This window comes from Hemiscyllium ocellatum, chromosome 34, assembly GCF_020745735.1.
Source record: "Hemiscyllium ocellatum isolate sHemOce1 chromosome 34, sHemOce1.pat.X.cur, whole genome shotgun sequence".
Taxonomy (NCBI): domain Eukaryota; kingdom Metazoa; phylum Chordata; class Chondrichthyes; order Orectolobiformes; family Hemiscylliidae; genus Hemiscyllium; species Hemiscyllium ocellatum.
In genome coordinates this window covers 17518017-17534227 of record NC_083434.1, presented here as the reverse complement: position 1 = coordinate 17534227, position 16211 = coordinate 17518017, and the positions used below count along the sequence as shown (strand labels likewise).

The window sequence follows — 16211 nt, the reverse complement described above, 5'->3', positions numbered from 1 at the left end:
CCTGAGTGCAAAATGTTTTCTTTATTTTAGCAGGGCAGTTTTGTGTCGCTACTTATTCTCCCAGCTATGATTTCTGCAGTGTACCATTCACCCTCCAAAAATTTAAATTGAGGTCCATGTCTGGTGTCCCTTTAAAGATATTGCCCATAACAACTCCTCCCTCCAAGGTGACTGATATTATTTCTAGAAATATTGATAAAATGAACCAAAAAAGGTCTTGATGTAGGTCACAATTTCAGCCATGATGTATAAGCAAATGTACCATATTGAAAATAATTATGTAAAATAAGAGCAAGAGTAGGGCATTCAGTCCCTCAAACTAATATCATTATTAAATTAGATCATTCTGATCTTCATATTAACTTCATCTATCCCTTTTGGTTTTTATCCCTTAATACCTTTAAGTAACAAAGATCTATAGTTAGGTTTTGACATTTTTAATTGTTCCAGCCAGCACCAGTTTTGAAGTGGACAAGAGTTCCAGATTTCCACTTCCTCATGTGACAAAGTGCTTCCTGATTTCACTGCTGAATGACGGAGCTCAAAGTTACCAGTTCTGCCTCTTGCCCTGGACTCACCCACCAAAACAAATAGAAGAAAGTGAGGACTGCAGATGCTGGAGATCAGAGTCGAAAAGTGTGGTGCTGGAAAAGCACTGCCTCCTGATGAAGGGCTTATGCCTGAAACCTTGATTCTCCTGCTCCTCGGATGCTGCCTGACCGGCTATGTTTTTCCAGCACCACACTCTTCAACACCAAAACAAATAGTTTGTCTTTGCTTTCCCTACCAACTCTTTAAATGTCTAATGTGACTTAATCTTGTGCGCACAAGGGAATTCACACTTAGCTCATAAAATATATTCACATAATTTAAACCCCACTGAAAATCTAATACATCTGTGCTGCAGCTCTACAAAAACCATTATATCCTTCTAATGTCTGGTGCCCTGTTTAGAAGGTGGTATTGTAAATGTGGTCCAACCATACCTTAGAAAGTTATTTTCTAATCAACCTTTTCAGAGATGTAATGACACACCTTGAGAGCAAATAGGACTTGAACCCAGAAGTAGGGAGACTACTTAACTTAAGAGCCTCTGGAAGGTATCACGCTGTTGTCCCTCTGCAGAGAAAAGCACCTCAAGCCTGTGAATAGCCAGTTAATTTCCCCTCTTTGGTTTCTATAAGTGGTGACCTTTAATGAATTAATCAGAGACCTTTATACGTGTGTTGAGTCATCCTGTGCCACCTGCAGGAACATGAAAGTCCCTGAAGAAGGAAGATGGAGGTACTGTGAACTGATCAGCAAAAGGATCATCTCATCAAATCCGGTGGACAGCGTAATTGAACTATCTTTCCTTCTGCCCATTAGACACTTTTTCTTAGTATCTGTCTGAAATTGTGTGTAGACAGGGAATTTAGTGAATAAGTTATAATTTTAACTAGTAGAGTTGCCATTTTACAGATTTACAAAGTGCCACCACTTTAAGTATTAGTGTAATTTGGTGTGATTAATTAAGTGTATCAGCCAACTGTACTAAACAACCATACACCAAATCCTCATTATCTGTGGGGGATAGTGGCAAGGATCTCCTGCAGATTTAAACAAAACACACACATACTGCTCTGATGTAACTCTCCAAAGGACTGTGCAATCTGTCAGGACTCGTCAGTAGGGTTAAGAAGCAAAATTAAGTTTAGGGCCAATCTTGCAAGTATGCTGAATCACAGTTAGCGAATACATGTAAAGCAAAGAGTAAATGTATTGCATCTTCAACTTTTCTATACGATGAACAGATACAAATTGTAAGTGTCCTTAAGATTTTGTTTTGTCAGGTTTATAGATTAACACCAATTGTGTGATGCTAATTCATGACAAAAGTAGACTGCTGGTGATTTCAATGCGCAGAAAAACCTGACCTAACTTTGGACGCCCCAAACGTAGATAACAGATTCAGATTAACGTGTGCACATACATCTAAAACTATCGCTTCTCTTTGCATTCGATTTTGTAAACAGAACAGTTTTGAGTTGTAAATGCCACACTCCGAGTTCATATTGTTTCAGAACCACTGATGAAGTGTAAGTGAGTTTACAGACTGACCAGGATTTGTTTGCTTTTATTTTGAATTTATGTTCAGGTGATGCAAGTTGTAAAGGAGCAGATCACAAGAGCACTGACAACCAAGCCTAACTCACTGGATCAGTTCAAGAGCAAGTTGCAGAACCTGAGTTATACTGAGATCCTGAAAATCCGGCAATCTGAGAGGATGAACCAGGAAGACTTCCAGTCTCGTCCAATCATGTAGGCACCCAATACTTTCTAGTATTTTTCTTCTGAATTTGAGTCATTTCAAACCTTTCAGAGTGATTCCCATATATAGGCAGGCAATTTGCTTGAGTTTTGTTTGCATTCCCTTTAGTTTGGAAGATTGAAGAGTCAACTAATCAAAGTTTTTTTTTGAAGTAGCAAAGGATTTGCTAGGCTAAATACAGAATGCTTCTTTCCTCTGGTTGGTGAATCCAGAACAAGATTGAAATCTCCTAAAATTAGAACTTAACCATTCAGGAATTAAATCAGACAGCACATTTTCATACATAAAGCAGTGAAAATCTGTAAAATTATGAGTTAAGTAGACAGTGATTTACAGGGATCAATTGAAATTTTCAAGATTGAGATCAATAGCTTTTCTTAGGTAATGGCATCAAGAGATATGGAGCTTGGACAAATGGAGTTGAGAAACTTTAATGGTATGGTGGGATGGGGCTCAGGGAATGATTGCTCTACTCCTGTTCCTATTTAAGAGAAAAATGACACAGGTAGTTAAAACAAATAATTTTGAATCCTTACAATGTGGAAACAGGCCCTTCAGGCCAACAAGTCCATACCAACCCTCTGAAGAGTAACCCACCCAAGACCCATTCCCATACGTTTACCCCTGACTAATGCACCTAACCTACTCATCCCTGTACTCTATAGACAATTTAGCATGGCCAATTGACCTAACTTGCACATCTTTGGACTGTGGGAGGAAACCAGAGCACGCAGAGGAAACCCGTACAGACACGGGGAGAACATACAAAGTCCATAAGACAGTCACCTGAGGCTGGAATCGAGCCTGGGTCCCTGGCGATGTGAGGCAGCAGTGCTAACCACTGAGCCACCATGCCACCCAGTTTCTACAGGATAAATACAGATTAATCATTATAAGGAAGGGAAGAGATTATTTTTAGCTCTGTTTTCTCTCCTCTTCAGTAACGTAGTTCCACATAGAGAGATTTCTGGTACGTCTAAACCCCCAAATCTGCTGGCATTCTACACCTCAGGTTGTTTGAGAATCGTGATGCTGATGCTCCTTTAACAAGGTTAAGTTGGACTTGGTTTTATTTTTGAGAGAGGTCGTAAATGCAGAGGTTCCAATATGTCTGGAAATATCTTGCAAAAGCTTTTGAGTTTTTTTAAAAACATTTTATACAATGAAAAGAAAGTGGCCAGTTCTCCCAGTTGTTTGTAGCTGCTGGTCAAGTTTTAGCTGGGAACCCAGAAAAGCTGCTGGACCCAAAGAAGCAATTCCACACTGATCCTCTCTCTCTCTCTCTGGCATCTCTCCTGTAATAAGCTGTGTTGATTTTACCAAGGGGGTGTGTATGGGGACGTTGCAAGTACTTGGAATAGCATCATTAAGTTGCGATAGAGTTGATTGGGTTTTCAGATAGGTAAAATTATTCTGTATTCTGTTCTCTTTTGTTTGTTTCATCCAGATAGGTTAAATTATTCTAAATTCGGTTCTCTTTTGTTCATATATCATTCAGTAGACTGTAAATAAATTTTGTTTTGTTTAAAACTGAGTGGTTGGGCTTGCTGTATCACTCCTGGTATAGCCACTCTACACCTGCTTAAAAAAATGAGAAAAGTTAGGGTCTGGGCTGCCTACTTGAAATGTTTTGAGGGAATCTGACCTGGTCCAGAACAGAATGATTAGTATTACCATTAAATTCATCATCATCAATCCCATTTCTAAATGTTCACATTTTCCACTATACGTCTCTCGATACCTTAAGAATAATGGCTCTAGTTGAACATTTCTTTCCCACCTCCACTTGTTAAAATATGTCCCCTTTAAATCTATGCAATACAATACTCTCCCCTTAAACTGCCCATGTTGAAAATGGACAGTTGCCATACCAACCAAAATGCACTACTCATTACCCATTTACATTAGCATCAATTTCAAAGTTGATGCGTTTATAGCATTTTAAGTGTTCTGTTTCCTTCGGGTTAAAATGGCTGTGTTTACTCACTAATTCTCCTTGATGTATCTGAATTTCTTATAGTATCAGAAGTTAAATTAAGTCATTTCTTCAAGGCACTGTGCTCTTGCCAATTGCCTACATTTTGATGCATATAAATGAAACCTTCTTTTAGAATTGCACAGAATTGGCCAGGAGATTCACAGTGTATTAACAGGAGATCAGGCACTCGAGTGTGCATAACTGAACATACTAATTAGATTCCTTAAGGTCATAGGTTTTAATTCTGAAAAGCCAGTAAAAATATTACAGTCCTACTTTGTGCCACCTGCTTCCTCCAGGATCTTGAATTTTGGGCCAGATTTGCGATCCCCAGCGAAGTAGCACAAATTGGGAAATTTCCCAGTTCAGCACACTGGCTTTGGGAGAAGGTATCACTAATGGCAGCATCTTTTTTTCTGGTGCTGGAGGCTGCTATGGAATGGGGTTGGCTCTGTCAGCCCCAGATGCAGATAGGCTTGAAGCCAATGGTTCTGAGGATTGGATGGCCAGGGATTGATGGGATTGGCTGTTCAAAAGATCCACTTTCAGGTCTTTCCCCCAGTGTTTGCTCATATTTTAGGCCCATTATCCCTCATTCCTCGTGCCCCTTACTTCACCACTCTCCATGGCAATTCATGTCTCACACCCTGTCCAGTGGTTGCTTGTACTTTATATGCCAAATCATGCCCACACCTGTACCGACACTGATGGTCTGTATCAGCCCCAATGGCAACTCATGCCAATTTAGCCATCATTCATTTCTTTTATCCCTTCATGCCAAATCATTCAGTATCCTCTGTGGGCAAACCTTCAGAGCTATCTTGAGATGAAATAAAGTTCCAAATATTTATTGCGGTCTTCAATGTGTCTAAAAATAAAACTCCCAATCTTAAAAACAAATTCAAAGCTTTGAAAGACTTCCGGCCCTTAATCCCTTATTATAATAGACTTGTCTTCACAACTTCACAACTCAATGTCAAAGACAACTAGTCCTTTAATAACTTCTTCGAGCTATCAGCTGAATTGTTTTTCTCCCCTTAACCTTTTATGGAATTCAATCATTGCTAGCTAAGCCAGCATTTGGTTCCCATCCCTAATTTCCATTGAACCAAATGGATTAGAAGGTAGTTAAACTCAACCATATGGTTGTGTCTGTAAAATCACAGGTACGTTAGCCCAAGTAAGAACCTCAGATTTCTTTCTCTTATTGGTTTTTGTAAAAATCGCTGATATTTGCCATGACCACCATTACTGAGTCTGGCTTTCAAATCCTGATGTTAGTGATTTAATTTAAAGTTTCATTAGCTACCATGATGAGATTTGAGTTTATGTTCCAAGAGCATTTGCCTCTAGATTAAAGTTCAGTAACAATATCACCATTCCAAAATCACCTCTAAACTGTAAATTCCAGACCCCTCCTGAGATAATTACAGGTTGTGGATAGCAGTCAAACATTCATAGTGATATAATGATAGCCCTTATGTCAACAAGCAGTATTGTAACTTCTTTTCTTTTGTTTCTCACTGACACGGAATGGACATGCTTTTCTAAAATCTTAATTGACAGTGTATTTAAATTCCTCAGGAAAGTGATGCCCAGTATTACTGGTGAAACCTATACAGCAGCTAAATTTAGGATTGTAGACAAGAAGTTCTAAGTCTCAACTGGGCTGATCAAGATGATAAACAGTTGATCTTTTCCTTCAAAGATTCAACATTTTAATCTGAAGATAGGTCTTCCATCCCTACTAATGAGAATGGCAGCTGTTACAAGTAGGAAATGGCATGAAGAGAGGAAAAAGTCAAAATGGGTTCACCATATAGTAAGTTAAACTTGTGTTTGTTACAACTGGTATTTCAAATCTATTTGAAGTAGTAGGTAATTATCTTCCAAATTAAGATCATGAAGGTGTTCGGATTTTGTTGAATTGTTAGGCAAGAATTTGTATTCTGGTTTGCAGATTACCATGTGGTAATAAATGTCAGTATGAAACACAGGGTTCCATTGCTTAACGTTTTAAAAGGGATAACAAGCAGGATAATTGTAAGTAATTACCTGAGAAGCTCTGCTTGATTAGCATGTTGAATGGTTACATTTAGTGTGACTAAGTGCTCATCCAAAATTGTAACCCTTTCCTTAGGAATGCTTCGGCGATCATTTATTTTTTGAATACTCATTTGAAGAGATATTTGGGCTGAATTCTTGTTCTCATCACTTAACGAGAGAGGATGCAATAATTTTTCTACTTTGATCTTGCAATTTGAGTATCAGTTAATCCCAGGTCAGATACAGTACAGATCCCCATGCAGAATAGAAACTGTTCCAACAATTTACTCGGACTGCATTGCTAAGAAGGTCATTGGTATCTCTTCTCAAGATCCCTTTTAAATATGAGGTCTCTGGAAGACAGCAAAATGCAGATTGCCAGACCAACTGGAAGTAAAGGTACAAATGTTAGTTCCAGGCAGAAATTAATTTTGATTAATTTTCACGGTTGTATTAGTTAGAGAGCTACACTTCTTGTTTCGATATTAATCTGAAAGTTAACTCCCCATTGCTTATATATTCGCTTCCACGCACAAACCGCTTGTACACTAATATTCCTACATCCCTAAATGTGCTCATCACAACTTCATCCCTTCATTGCTTACAAGAGCAGAGTTCTGTCTTTGACTGTTTGTCCTTCTGTCGGCAGTGAACTCCGAGAGAAGATTCAGCCTGAAATCCTGGAACTGGTCAAACAACAGCGGCTAAACCGGCTTTGTGAAGGAACCTGTTTCAGGAAGATCAGTAGCCGGCGGAGACAAGGTAGCCAGCAGTCCGATTTACCAACACCTTCACCTCTACCAGAATAAACACTTTAATTATAGGCAGTGTTTACTGACTCCAGCAACTGTGGGCAACTGCATGTGCATGCTCATTGGGAAATGCACAGTTCCAAGCATTGACATCAGCATTTGGACTTTTTAGAAGTGAATTTTGCTGTTGGAGAGAGATGCCATACATAGGGAATCCCCAGAGTGAGAAGGGAAGACGGCCCAAATGACCAGAAGGTGGGGATGAAACAAGGAGTACCCAGGACCCAGAAATGGAAGGAGAGTTGGGGGAGTGATAAGAAGAGTCCAGGAAGGGGTGGCACAGTGAGAGAGGTCCGTTCCTGGGACCCCAGCCACCCAAACCCACCCACCATTTCCCCATCCCGGTCTCTCACCCACTCCACCGTCTTGATCTTTTCCCACTCCATGCCATTGTCTTTCCCCTATTTCCTGATCTCTCCCGACATATCCTGATTCTCTCTCGTTCTCTCTCCAATCTCTTTCCCACTCCCATCGCAGTCTTGCCCCCCCCTCATGACAGCTGCGTCCCCCAAAATCTGCGCCTGCGCAATTTAAAGTGGCGCTTGCATTGGTGTCAACAAATGCAGCTTTAATTATATACAGGAGTATTGGAAATGCAAATTCTGTATGTTAACATCACAATCAAATAGATCATTCAACTTTTCTAATGTCAAAGTAGCTGTGTTAACAAACTTGCCAAAATGTTTTGAGTTATTACTTTGTACTTTAAGAAAACATTTTATTTATTCACTCATGGGCTTTGGGCCAGCATTGATTGACTGTCTCTAATTGCCCAGAGGGTCTATGGGTCTGGAGGCACATGCAGGCTAGACCAGGTAAGGGTAGCAGTTCCCTTTCCGAAAGGGCATTAATGAACAAGATGGTTTTTTTTTGCAATTAGCAACGTTTCATGGTCATCATTAGACTCATTTCCAGACTTCTAATGTGTTCAAATTCTACCATCTGCCATGGCAGGATTCGGACCAGTGTCCCCAGAACATTACCTGTGTCTCTGGATTATCAGTCCAGTGATAATACCACAAGGCTGTCACCTCTCCATTTTTAACCAATTGCTAAGTAATAGGACTGTATATATATAATTTTATGCAGTATATCATTTTTATTTATTTTTGGGCTTTGAATGACAATGGCAAGGTCAACATATAATACCTACCCCTAATTTCTCAGAACTAAACAGCCCAGAACAGAGCGAGTTCGCTTATTGTGACTGTGCATCTACTGGAGTTGGAAAAATGTAAAGGATGGACCGGAAGTTTCTTTAAGATGTGTAACTGCAGCACTTGTGTTACATGTATTGCATAAGCATATTCATGGATTATAGAACTTTGGGATATTTTATTTCCTTGAAGGTGTGATATAAATGCCAGTTTCTTATTTTGTTTTGATGGTATAAAGATAAAATCATCATAGTCCAACTAGGCCATAGGGCTGCTCTCTCATTAGAGAGAGAGAGAGACAGATGATTGATAATGGTTTAACCACATGCCATACATATATATGCCTCAGGGTATATGTTATAAACTGACAGTGGATGAACTTTGCAAAGTTGCTTCTTGTTGACTCCAGGGGTCTGAATCAGTGAAATCAAGGTCTTAGGAGAGATTGCTGGGGCTACTCCTTATCCTTTATGCACCATGTGCAGAATGAAACAAGAACCATTAATATTTGCATTGGTTTATGCTTTCCTTTTTCTGTGCCAGTGCCCAGGTAGTAAGGACAGCATAACAAGAATGGGAAATCACATTTTGGAAGGCTTTTGTTGATTCAGCCTCAGTAAACGTTTCATAATATTTGGACAGAAGAGTTATCTATATAAGTTCAGCTTTTTGAAAAGTTACATATTTTTGCATGAGTGTTTATATTCATAACAATGAGCTTTTAAAACTAAGTGAGAAGTGACAAAACTATTACTTTTACAGACAAATAATTATTAATTTTACAGATAAATTCTGGTATTGTCGCCTTTCGCCAAACCACAAAGTCTTGCATTATGGAGACCAGGAGGAGAGCCCTCAGGGAGAGGTGCCCCATGAATCTTTACAGGACAAGTGTAAGTGAAGTCAGTTACAGAATCACAGAAACTATTCTCACATGCAATAAACACAGGGAACATGCTTTTGTACGCAATGTCTACACAGTTTTGTTCTTTGTGCATGATCAAAATGAGCATGAGGGATGGCACAGTAGCTCCGTGGTTAGCACTGCTCCCTCACAGTACCAGGGGACCTGGGTTTGACTCCAGCCTTGGGCGACTGTCTGTGTGGAGTTTGCACATTCTCCCTGTGTCTGCGTGGGTTTCCTCTGGGTGCTCTGGTTTCCTTCCACAATCCAAAGATTAGCAGGCCAGATGAATTGGCCAGGCTAAATTGCCCAGTGTTAGATGCATTAGTCAGGGGTAAAACGTAGGGGAGTGGGTCTGGGTGGGTTACTCCTCGGAGGTGCAAATGTGTTGCTGGTCAAAGCACAGCAGGCCAGGCAGCATCTCAGGAATAGAGAATTTGACGTTTCGAGCATAAGCCCTTCATCAGGAATAAGAGAGAGAGAGAGAGCCAAGCAGGCTAAGATAAAGGGTAGGGAGGAGGGACTAGGGGGAGGGGCGATGGAGGTGGGATAGGTGGAAGGAGGTCAAGGTGAGGGTGATAGGCCGGAGTGGGGTGGGGGCGGAGAGGTCAGGAAGAGGATTGCAGGTTAGGAGGGCGGTGCTGAGTTGAGGGAACCGACTGAGACAAGGTGGGGGGAGGGGAAATGAGGAAACTGGAGAAATCTGAATTCATATCTTGTGGTTGAAGGGTTCCCAGGCGGAAGATGAGGTGCTCCTCCTCCAGCCGTCGTGTTGTTGTGTTCTGCCGGTGGAGGAGTCCAAGGACCTGCATGTCCTCGGTGGAGTGGGAGGGAGAGTTAAAGTGTTGAGCCACGGGGTGATTGGGTTGGTTGGTTCGGGCGGCCCGGAGGTGTTCTCTGAAGCGTTCCGCAAGTAAGCGGCCTGTCTCCCCAATATAGAGGAGGCCACATCGGGTGCAGCGGATGCAATAGATGATGTGTGTGGAGGTACAGGTGAACTTGTGGCGGATATGGAAGGATCCCTTGGGGCCTTGGAGGGAAGTGAGTGTGGAGGTGTGGGCGCAAGTTTTACATTTCCTGCGGTTGCAGGGGAAGGTGCCGGGGGTGGAGGTTGGGTTGGTGGGGGGTGTGGATCTGACGAGGGAGTCACGAAGGGAGTGGTCCTTGCGGAACGCTGATAGGGGAGGGGAGGGAAATATATCCTTGGTGGTGGGGTCCGTTTGGAGGTGGCGGAAATGGCGGCGGATGATACGTTGTATGCGGAGGTTGGTGGGGTGGTAGGTGAGAACCAGTGGGGTTCTGTCTTGGTGGCGGTTGGAGGAGCGGGGCTCAAGGGCGGAGGAGCGGGAAGTGGAGGAGATGCGGTGGAGGGCATCGTCGATCACGTCTGGGGGGAATCTGCGGTCCTTGAAGAAGGAGGCCATCTGGGCTGTGCGGTGTTGGAATTGGTCCCCCTGGGAGCAGATGCGGCGGAGACGAAGGAATTGGGAATATGGGATGGCATTTTTACAGGGGGCAGGGTGGGAGGAGGTGTAGTCCAGGTAGCTGTGGGAGTCAGTCGGTTTATAATAGATGTCTGTGTTGAGTCGGTTGCCCGAGATAGAAATGGAGAGGTCTAGGAAGGGGAGGGAGGAGTCTGAGATGGTCCAGGTGAATTTCAGGTCGGGATGGAAGGTGTTAGTAAAGTTGATGAACTGTTCAACCTCCTCGTGGGAGCACGAGGCAGCGCCGATACAGTCATCGATGTAGCGGAGGAAAAGGTGGGGGGTGGTGCCAGTGTAGTTGCGGAAGATGGACTGTTCCACATATCCTACGAAGAGGCAGGCATAGCTGGGGCCCATGCGGGTGCCCATGGCAACTCCTTTAGTTTGGAGGAAGTGGGAGGATTGAAAAGAGAAGTTATTCAGGGTGAGGACCAGTTCAGTCAGTCGAAGGAGGGTGTCAGTGGAAGGGTACTGGTTGGTGCGGCGGGAAAGGAAGAAGCGGAGGACTTTGAGTCCTTCGTGATGGGGGATGGAGGTGTACAGGGACTGGATGTCCATAGTGAAAATAAGGCGTTGGGAACCGGGGAAGCGAAAATCCTGGAGGAGGTGGAGGGCGTGGGTGGTGTCCCGAACGTAGGTGGGGAGTTCTTGGACTAAAGGGGACATACTCCTCGGAGGGTTGATGTGGACTTGTTGGGCCAAAAGGGCCTGTTTCCATACTGTAAGGATTCTAAAAGAATTGTAGTGCAGGATGCACCCCCCCCCCCCTCACACACCCCTCCCCCACCTTAATCTATGTGAAGTAGGAGACCACACTAACACAGCATTGTGGCAATCTGCCTGACCTTGTTTCATCAATAGCACTATTACAGAACTGATACCACTTCAGTATTCATGTATAATTGAATCAAGCTTTTACAAAGATGTAGGGTAGCTGCTTTCAGGCACATGTTTAGGCTATCATTTTCAGAGCGGCTTTGATAAAGGAGAAATCTGTTACACATACTCAGGAATGGGTGTGGGAATGTACTGATTTCCCTTGAAACAAGTGGCTTGCTAAACCATTACAAAGGGCAGTACATGTCAATCACATTACTGCGGGTCTGGAGTCACCTGAAGACCAGACCAGACCAGGTACAGCTGGCACATTTCCTTCCCGTTAGTGAGCCAGATGGATTTTTACATTTGCATTCTGTGGTGAGTTTTAAATCTTTATCTCCACACTGTGGGGCAGCACAGTGGCTCAGTGGTTAGCACTGCTGCCTCACAATGCCAGGGACCCTTGTTCAATTCCCGCCTCCGGCAACTGTCTGTGTGGAGTTTGCGCATTCTCCCCGTGTCTGCGTGGGTTTCCTCCGAATGCTCCGGTTTCTTCCCACAGTCCAAAAGATGTGCAGGTCAGGTCAATTGACCATGCTAAATTGCCCGTAGCATTAGGTGTATTAGTCAGGGGTAAATATAGGGGGGTGGGTTTCTCTTCGGAGGGTTGGTGTGGACTTGTTGGGCCTAAGGGCCTGTTTCCACACTGTAAGGAAATCTAATCTAATCTAATCTGGGCCCCTGAATTCTTTGCCCGTGGATTTAGTCGATATTGTAGTGATAAAAGCAACAAATCTTTTCTTTTATAGTACCAGTGGCTGATATCAAAGCTATTGTGACCGGAAAGGATTGTCCGCACATGAAAGAAAAAGGTGCCCTTAAACAAAATAAGGTAAATATTCATTGTGAACCAGTTTTATGCCAGGATAATTTATGATTTCATGTTGGTATTAAATGAATGTAAGAATGTATGTACGGAGTATTACAAATGAAATTGCACACCTTTTGAATTAGACGTTAACCTAAAGTCCCATCTTCCTCACTCAGGTGGACATAGAATATTTTACTGCACTGCTTGAAGTAGTGCAGTTGAGTTATGAGTATCCTGGCCTACATTCATCCCTCAACCAAGACCTAAAGCAATAACACAATATGTTGATTTGTTTTACAGTTACTTGCGGGATTTTACTATGTGTACAATTGGCGCCTGGTTCCTTCTTTGTAGCAGTGACTACACTCCAAAACTATCTCTTTGGCTATAAAATGCTTTGGGATGCCCTGGGGTTGTAAAGGCACTATTTAAGCACAAATCTTTCTTTTCTCGGTTTTTGTCATTCACTGCTTTGAAGAGAGAAAGACTTGTTTTGCTCATTTGCTGTCAAATTTGAATATGGTGCATTTTATTTTCAAGTTTAAAGTGTGTCGGGCTGCTGATTAGTGACTGATGATATAGGATATACAACATGTCATAGGCCATTCACCCCAACCAGTCATTTATGCTCCACATGAGCCCTCCCCATCTTTCCCCATTTCAATCTATCATAGTAGTCCTCTATTCCCCCCCCCCCCCCCCCCCCACCACTTCTGCTTATCTCCCTTTCCCTTCGCTGCATCCATACAGTTAACTCAATCTCTCCATGTGGTAGGAAGTTCCACATTCTCACTAATCTGACTAATGAAGCTTTTCAGAATTCCCTAATGGATTTTTAAAATGATTGTCAGTATCAGCCAGACTCTATTTTTGTGGGATTAATCCAGCTATTTTGTGAAAATTTTTCCATGAATGCCACACTACTTTGTGGCCTTTTTTTAAAAAAACTAATTCTCAAATAAGTAGGAATAAGAGGGTGGAAATTATTGAGTGTTGAGCTTGGCCTTCTAAAGGTCAGACTCCCATGATCAAGGTATTGATCTAATGTGGATTTACCCAGTAAAACTCAATGGGAGTTCAAGGACATTGGAAATACACTAGAACTTATTGTTCCTCTGCTGAGTATGTAAATTAAGGTTTCTGCACTAATGTGTATCAATGTAATTGATTCTGTGGAAATTGAAGAAGTGTTCAGTGCATGTGTTATCTTGAACAGCACTCATCTGCTTATCTGATTGCCATGTCCTTTGTCTTTGCATTGAATTTCAGTGGATAAAATGAACTTAAACTGCAGCAATAATGATACTCTGCACAGCAATGTTTAGCAGTTCATTAGCACCCTGCTCAAATAATCCACAATTAACATAATATGTTTCATTTAAGAAAAGGGAAAAAAAAAGGCAGGAATTTGCAATTATGCACATCATTCTCAATATCATTTCATTGCAAAGTGTTTACAATCAATGAAGTACAGCAGCCCCGTGGCACACAGCAAGCTTCTACAAAAGGCAATGTGTTAATGAGCAGGCAATCTGTTTCATTCGTCTACTTTGGGGAATACTGTATATATTGGTCAGTTCACTGAGAGAACTCCCCTGGTTCTCTTCAGACTTGTGCCATAACAGCTTTTAACTCCAGGTGAGTAGTTTGACTGGACTGGAAAGTACGCTTTTAGTGCAGATTGCACTGGCAGTGTCAGTCTAAATTATTTATTCAAATCTCTTGGGATGGGACTAGAACCCAGAACCTGCAGATTCCAAGGTGGGAGTGCTGCCACCGAGTTACTTAACATGCCCATATGGTACAAAGGCACTCTGTGATGTACATGCATCACCACCTACAGGGAACTGGGACTGTAGAACAAATTAGGCATCGCTTGGCATCAAGCACAGAAGACATTTGTTGGTGGACTATTTCAGCTGCAAATGCGAACCCTTTTCATTAGCTGATGAAAGAGCAGGTCTGCAACTGAATTGCTCTGGCATATTTCTTAACTGATCATTGCTGAGAAAATTGGATGAAACTATAATCTCACGCATCAGTCAGGAAACCAGTGAAATTGTATGGAACACTCGTTTTAAATGTTGTCTAAAATTGGCATCAGTAGAGAATAACATCTGGCATCACGTAAAACCAGCATTAAATCTGACAGAATTACCACTTGTGAGTGGAAACAATTTATAGACTTGTTGAACATCGGTGTAGCAGGGAAAGCACAACTTGGAAAATGGGAAGAAAATAAGTGCTAAATTTCTGTTCCATCTTAGTTGCCATTCTTGACAAACATAACTTGTAATTACATTCTTCCTCTTCTCAGCTTCATTCCAAAATGTTAATAATATTTTTTATCATGAATGACCTGGCGGGATTGGGGAAAGATCCCTGAATGATCTGGAAATCTTAGGACCTGATTAGCTTGGAAGGTAGAGCATCAGAGTTTAATCTGAGGGACCAGGGTTCAAGACCCTGTTCGGGCGAAGCATTTTTAAGGGGCAGCAAGGTGGCTAAGTGGTTAGCACTGCTTCCTCACAAACACCAGGGACCCAGGTTCAATTCCAGCCTTGGGCGACTGTAGCGTTTGTACATACTCCACGTCTCTTTGTGGAGTTCCACCAGATGTTCCAGATTCCTCCTGTGTAGGCTAGGTGGCTTAGACAGGGGTAATGCAGGGATAGAGGGTTAGGATGGATCTCGGTGGTCAATCAAAGGGTCGGTGCAGACTCGATGGGCCAAATGACCTCTACCTGCAGAGTAGGGATTCTATCAAATCTGTACTGAATCTCATGTGTGGGATCTCTACCTGCTGTGCTTCCTGTCACCCACGTTCCATCATTACAATTCCCAGATTATATATAAATAAACTCAAAAATAAACTTGTTTGACGCATTGTAGAAACTGCCAAATTGGATCTTCCTCCAAAGGTGATGAATCCTGAACTGAAACTGCTGTCATGCTGAGCGCAGACAGAGGATTAAAATGAAAATTGGTTGAATGTGTGGAGAATGCACATGAACACCATAGTTTAGGGAACAATGCCTCTCAAATACTGAAGAAGATGAAGGGATGTGGCAACTTTTTGAAACCAATATTGATGAATGGTTTTTATTTGTATGTTGAGAATTGAATTGGATACTATATCATAGTGTAGTAAATCCAGAGGACTGAACTAACAATCCAGCAGTATGAATTTAAATTCCACCTTAGCAAAAAATAGAGAATTTGAAATAAGATGTCAAAGTGACTGTTTTCTGTCACCCATATTCCTTTGTTACAATTTGCAAATAAATAAATAAACAAACTCAAAAAATTGAGCTCTTAGATTGCAAAATCACATCCAGTCCTCTAGTATAATTTTAAAAAGGAAATCTTCCATCCTGACATGGCCTGACTTACATATGATTCCAAGGCTTCCAGAATCGCATCTCAAACTGCACTTTAAAGTGGTCAAGGAAGCCACTCAACTAGGGATGCGCAATAAAGGTAATTCCTGCCAGTGATGGCCACATCTTGAAGTTAATTAAGAGTAGGTGTTTAAAGTGAGATTTACTAATTGGCAGTTGTGGAATGACAGGAAATATAAACATGTAAAAGTCTAGAAGAACATCAGTGATTTAGACTGAAAACTGTTGCGTTAGCAGGCTGAGATGTTTTGTCAGTGTTCTGGTCGCCTGCTCTGCTCTTGATCATTTTTTGCTCCAAATATATTTTTTCCTTCAGTAAGTTTGGGTTTTTGATGGATTTTCTTTTAAGCATCCAGTGTGAGGATGGGTAAGGTTGGAATTGTCTAGTTACAGTGCTCCAAGCTCCATGGGTAAATGGGCAGATTTGA

The 16211-nt window shown here is 42.0% G+C and overlaps 1 protein-coding gene across 8 annotated transcripts in view; it reads left to right on the top strand.

Annotated features, from left to right (window-relative positions):
• Positions 1–16211, top strand: part of elmo1 (engulfment and cell motility 1 (ced-12 homolog, C. elegans)) — a 281611-nt gene that overhangs the window by 250620 nt on the left and 14780 nt on the right. For all 8 annotated transcript variants that reach the window (XM_060849874.1, XM_060849870.1, XM_060849873.1 and 5 more), the window contains 4 exons: positions 2138–2301; positions 6985–7097; positions 9090–9197; positions 12321–12403. In XM_060849874.1, the coding sequence (XP_060705857.1) occupies positions 2138–2301; positions 6985–7097; positions 9090–9197; positions 12321–12403 (468 nt within the window). The remainder of the gene's footprint in view (positions 1–2137; positions 2302–6984; positions 7098–9089; positions 9198–12320; positions 12404–16211) is intronic.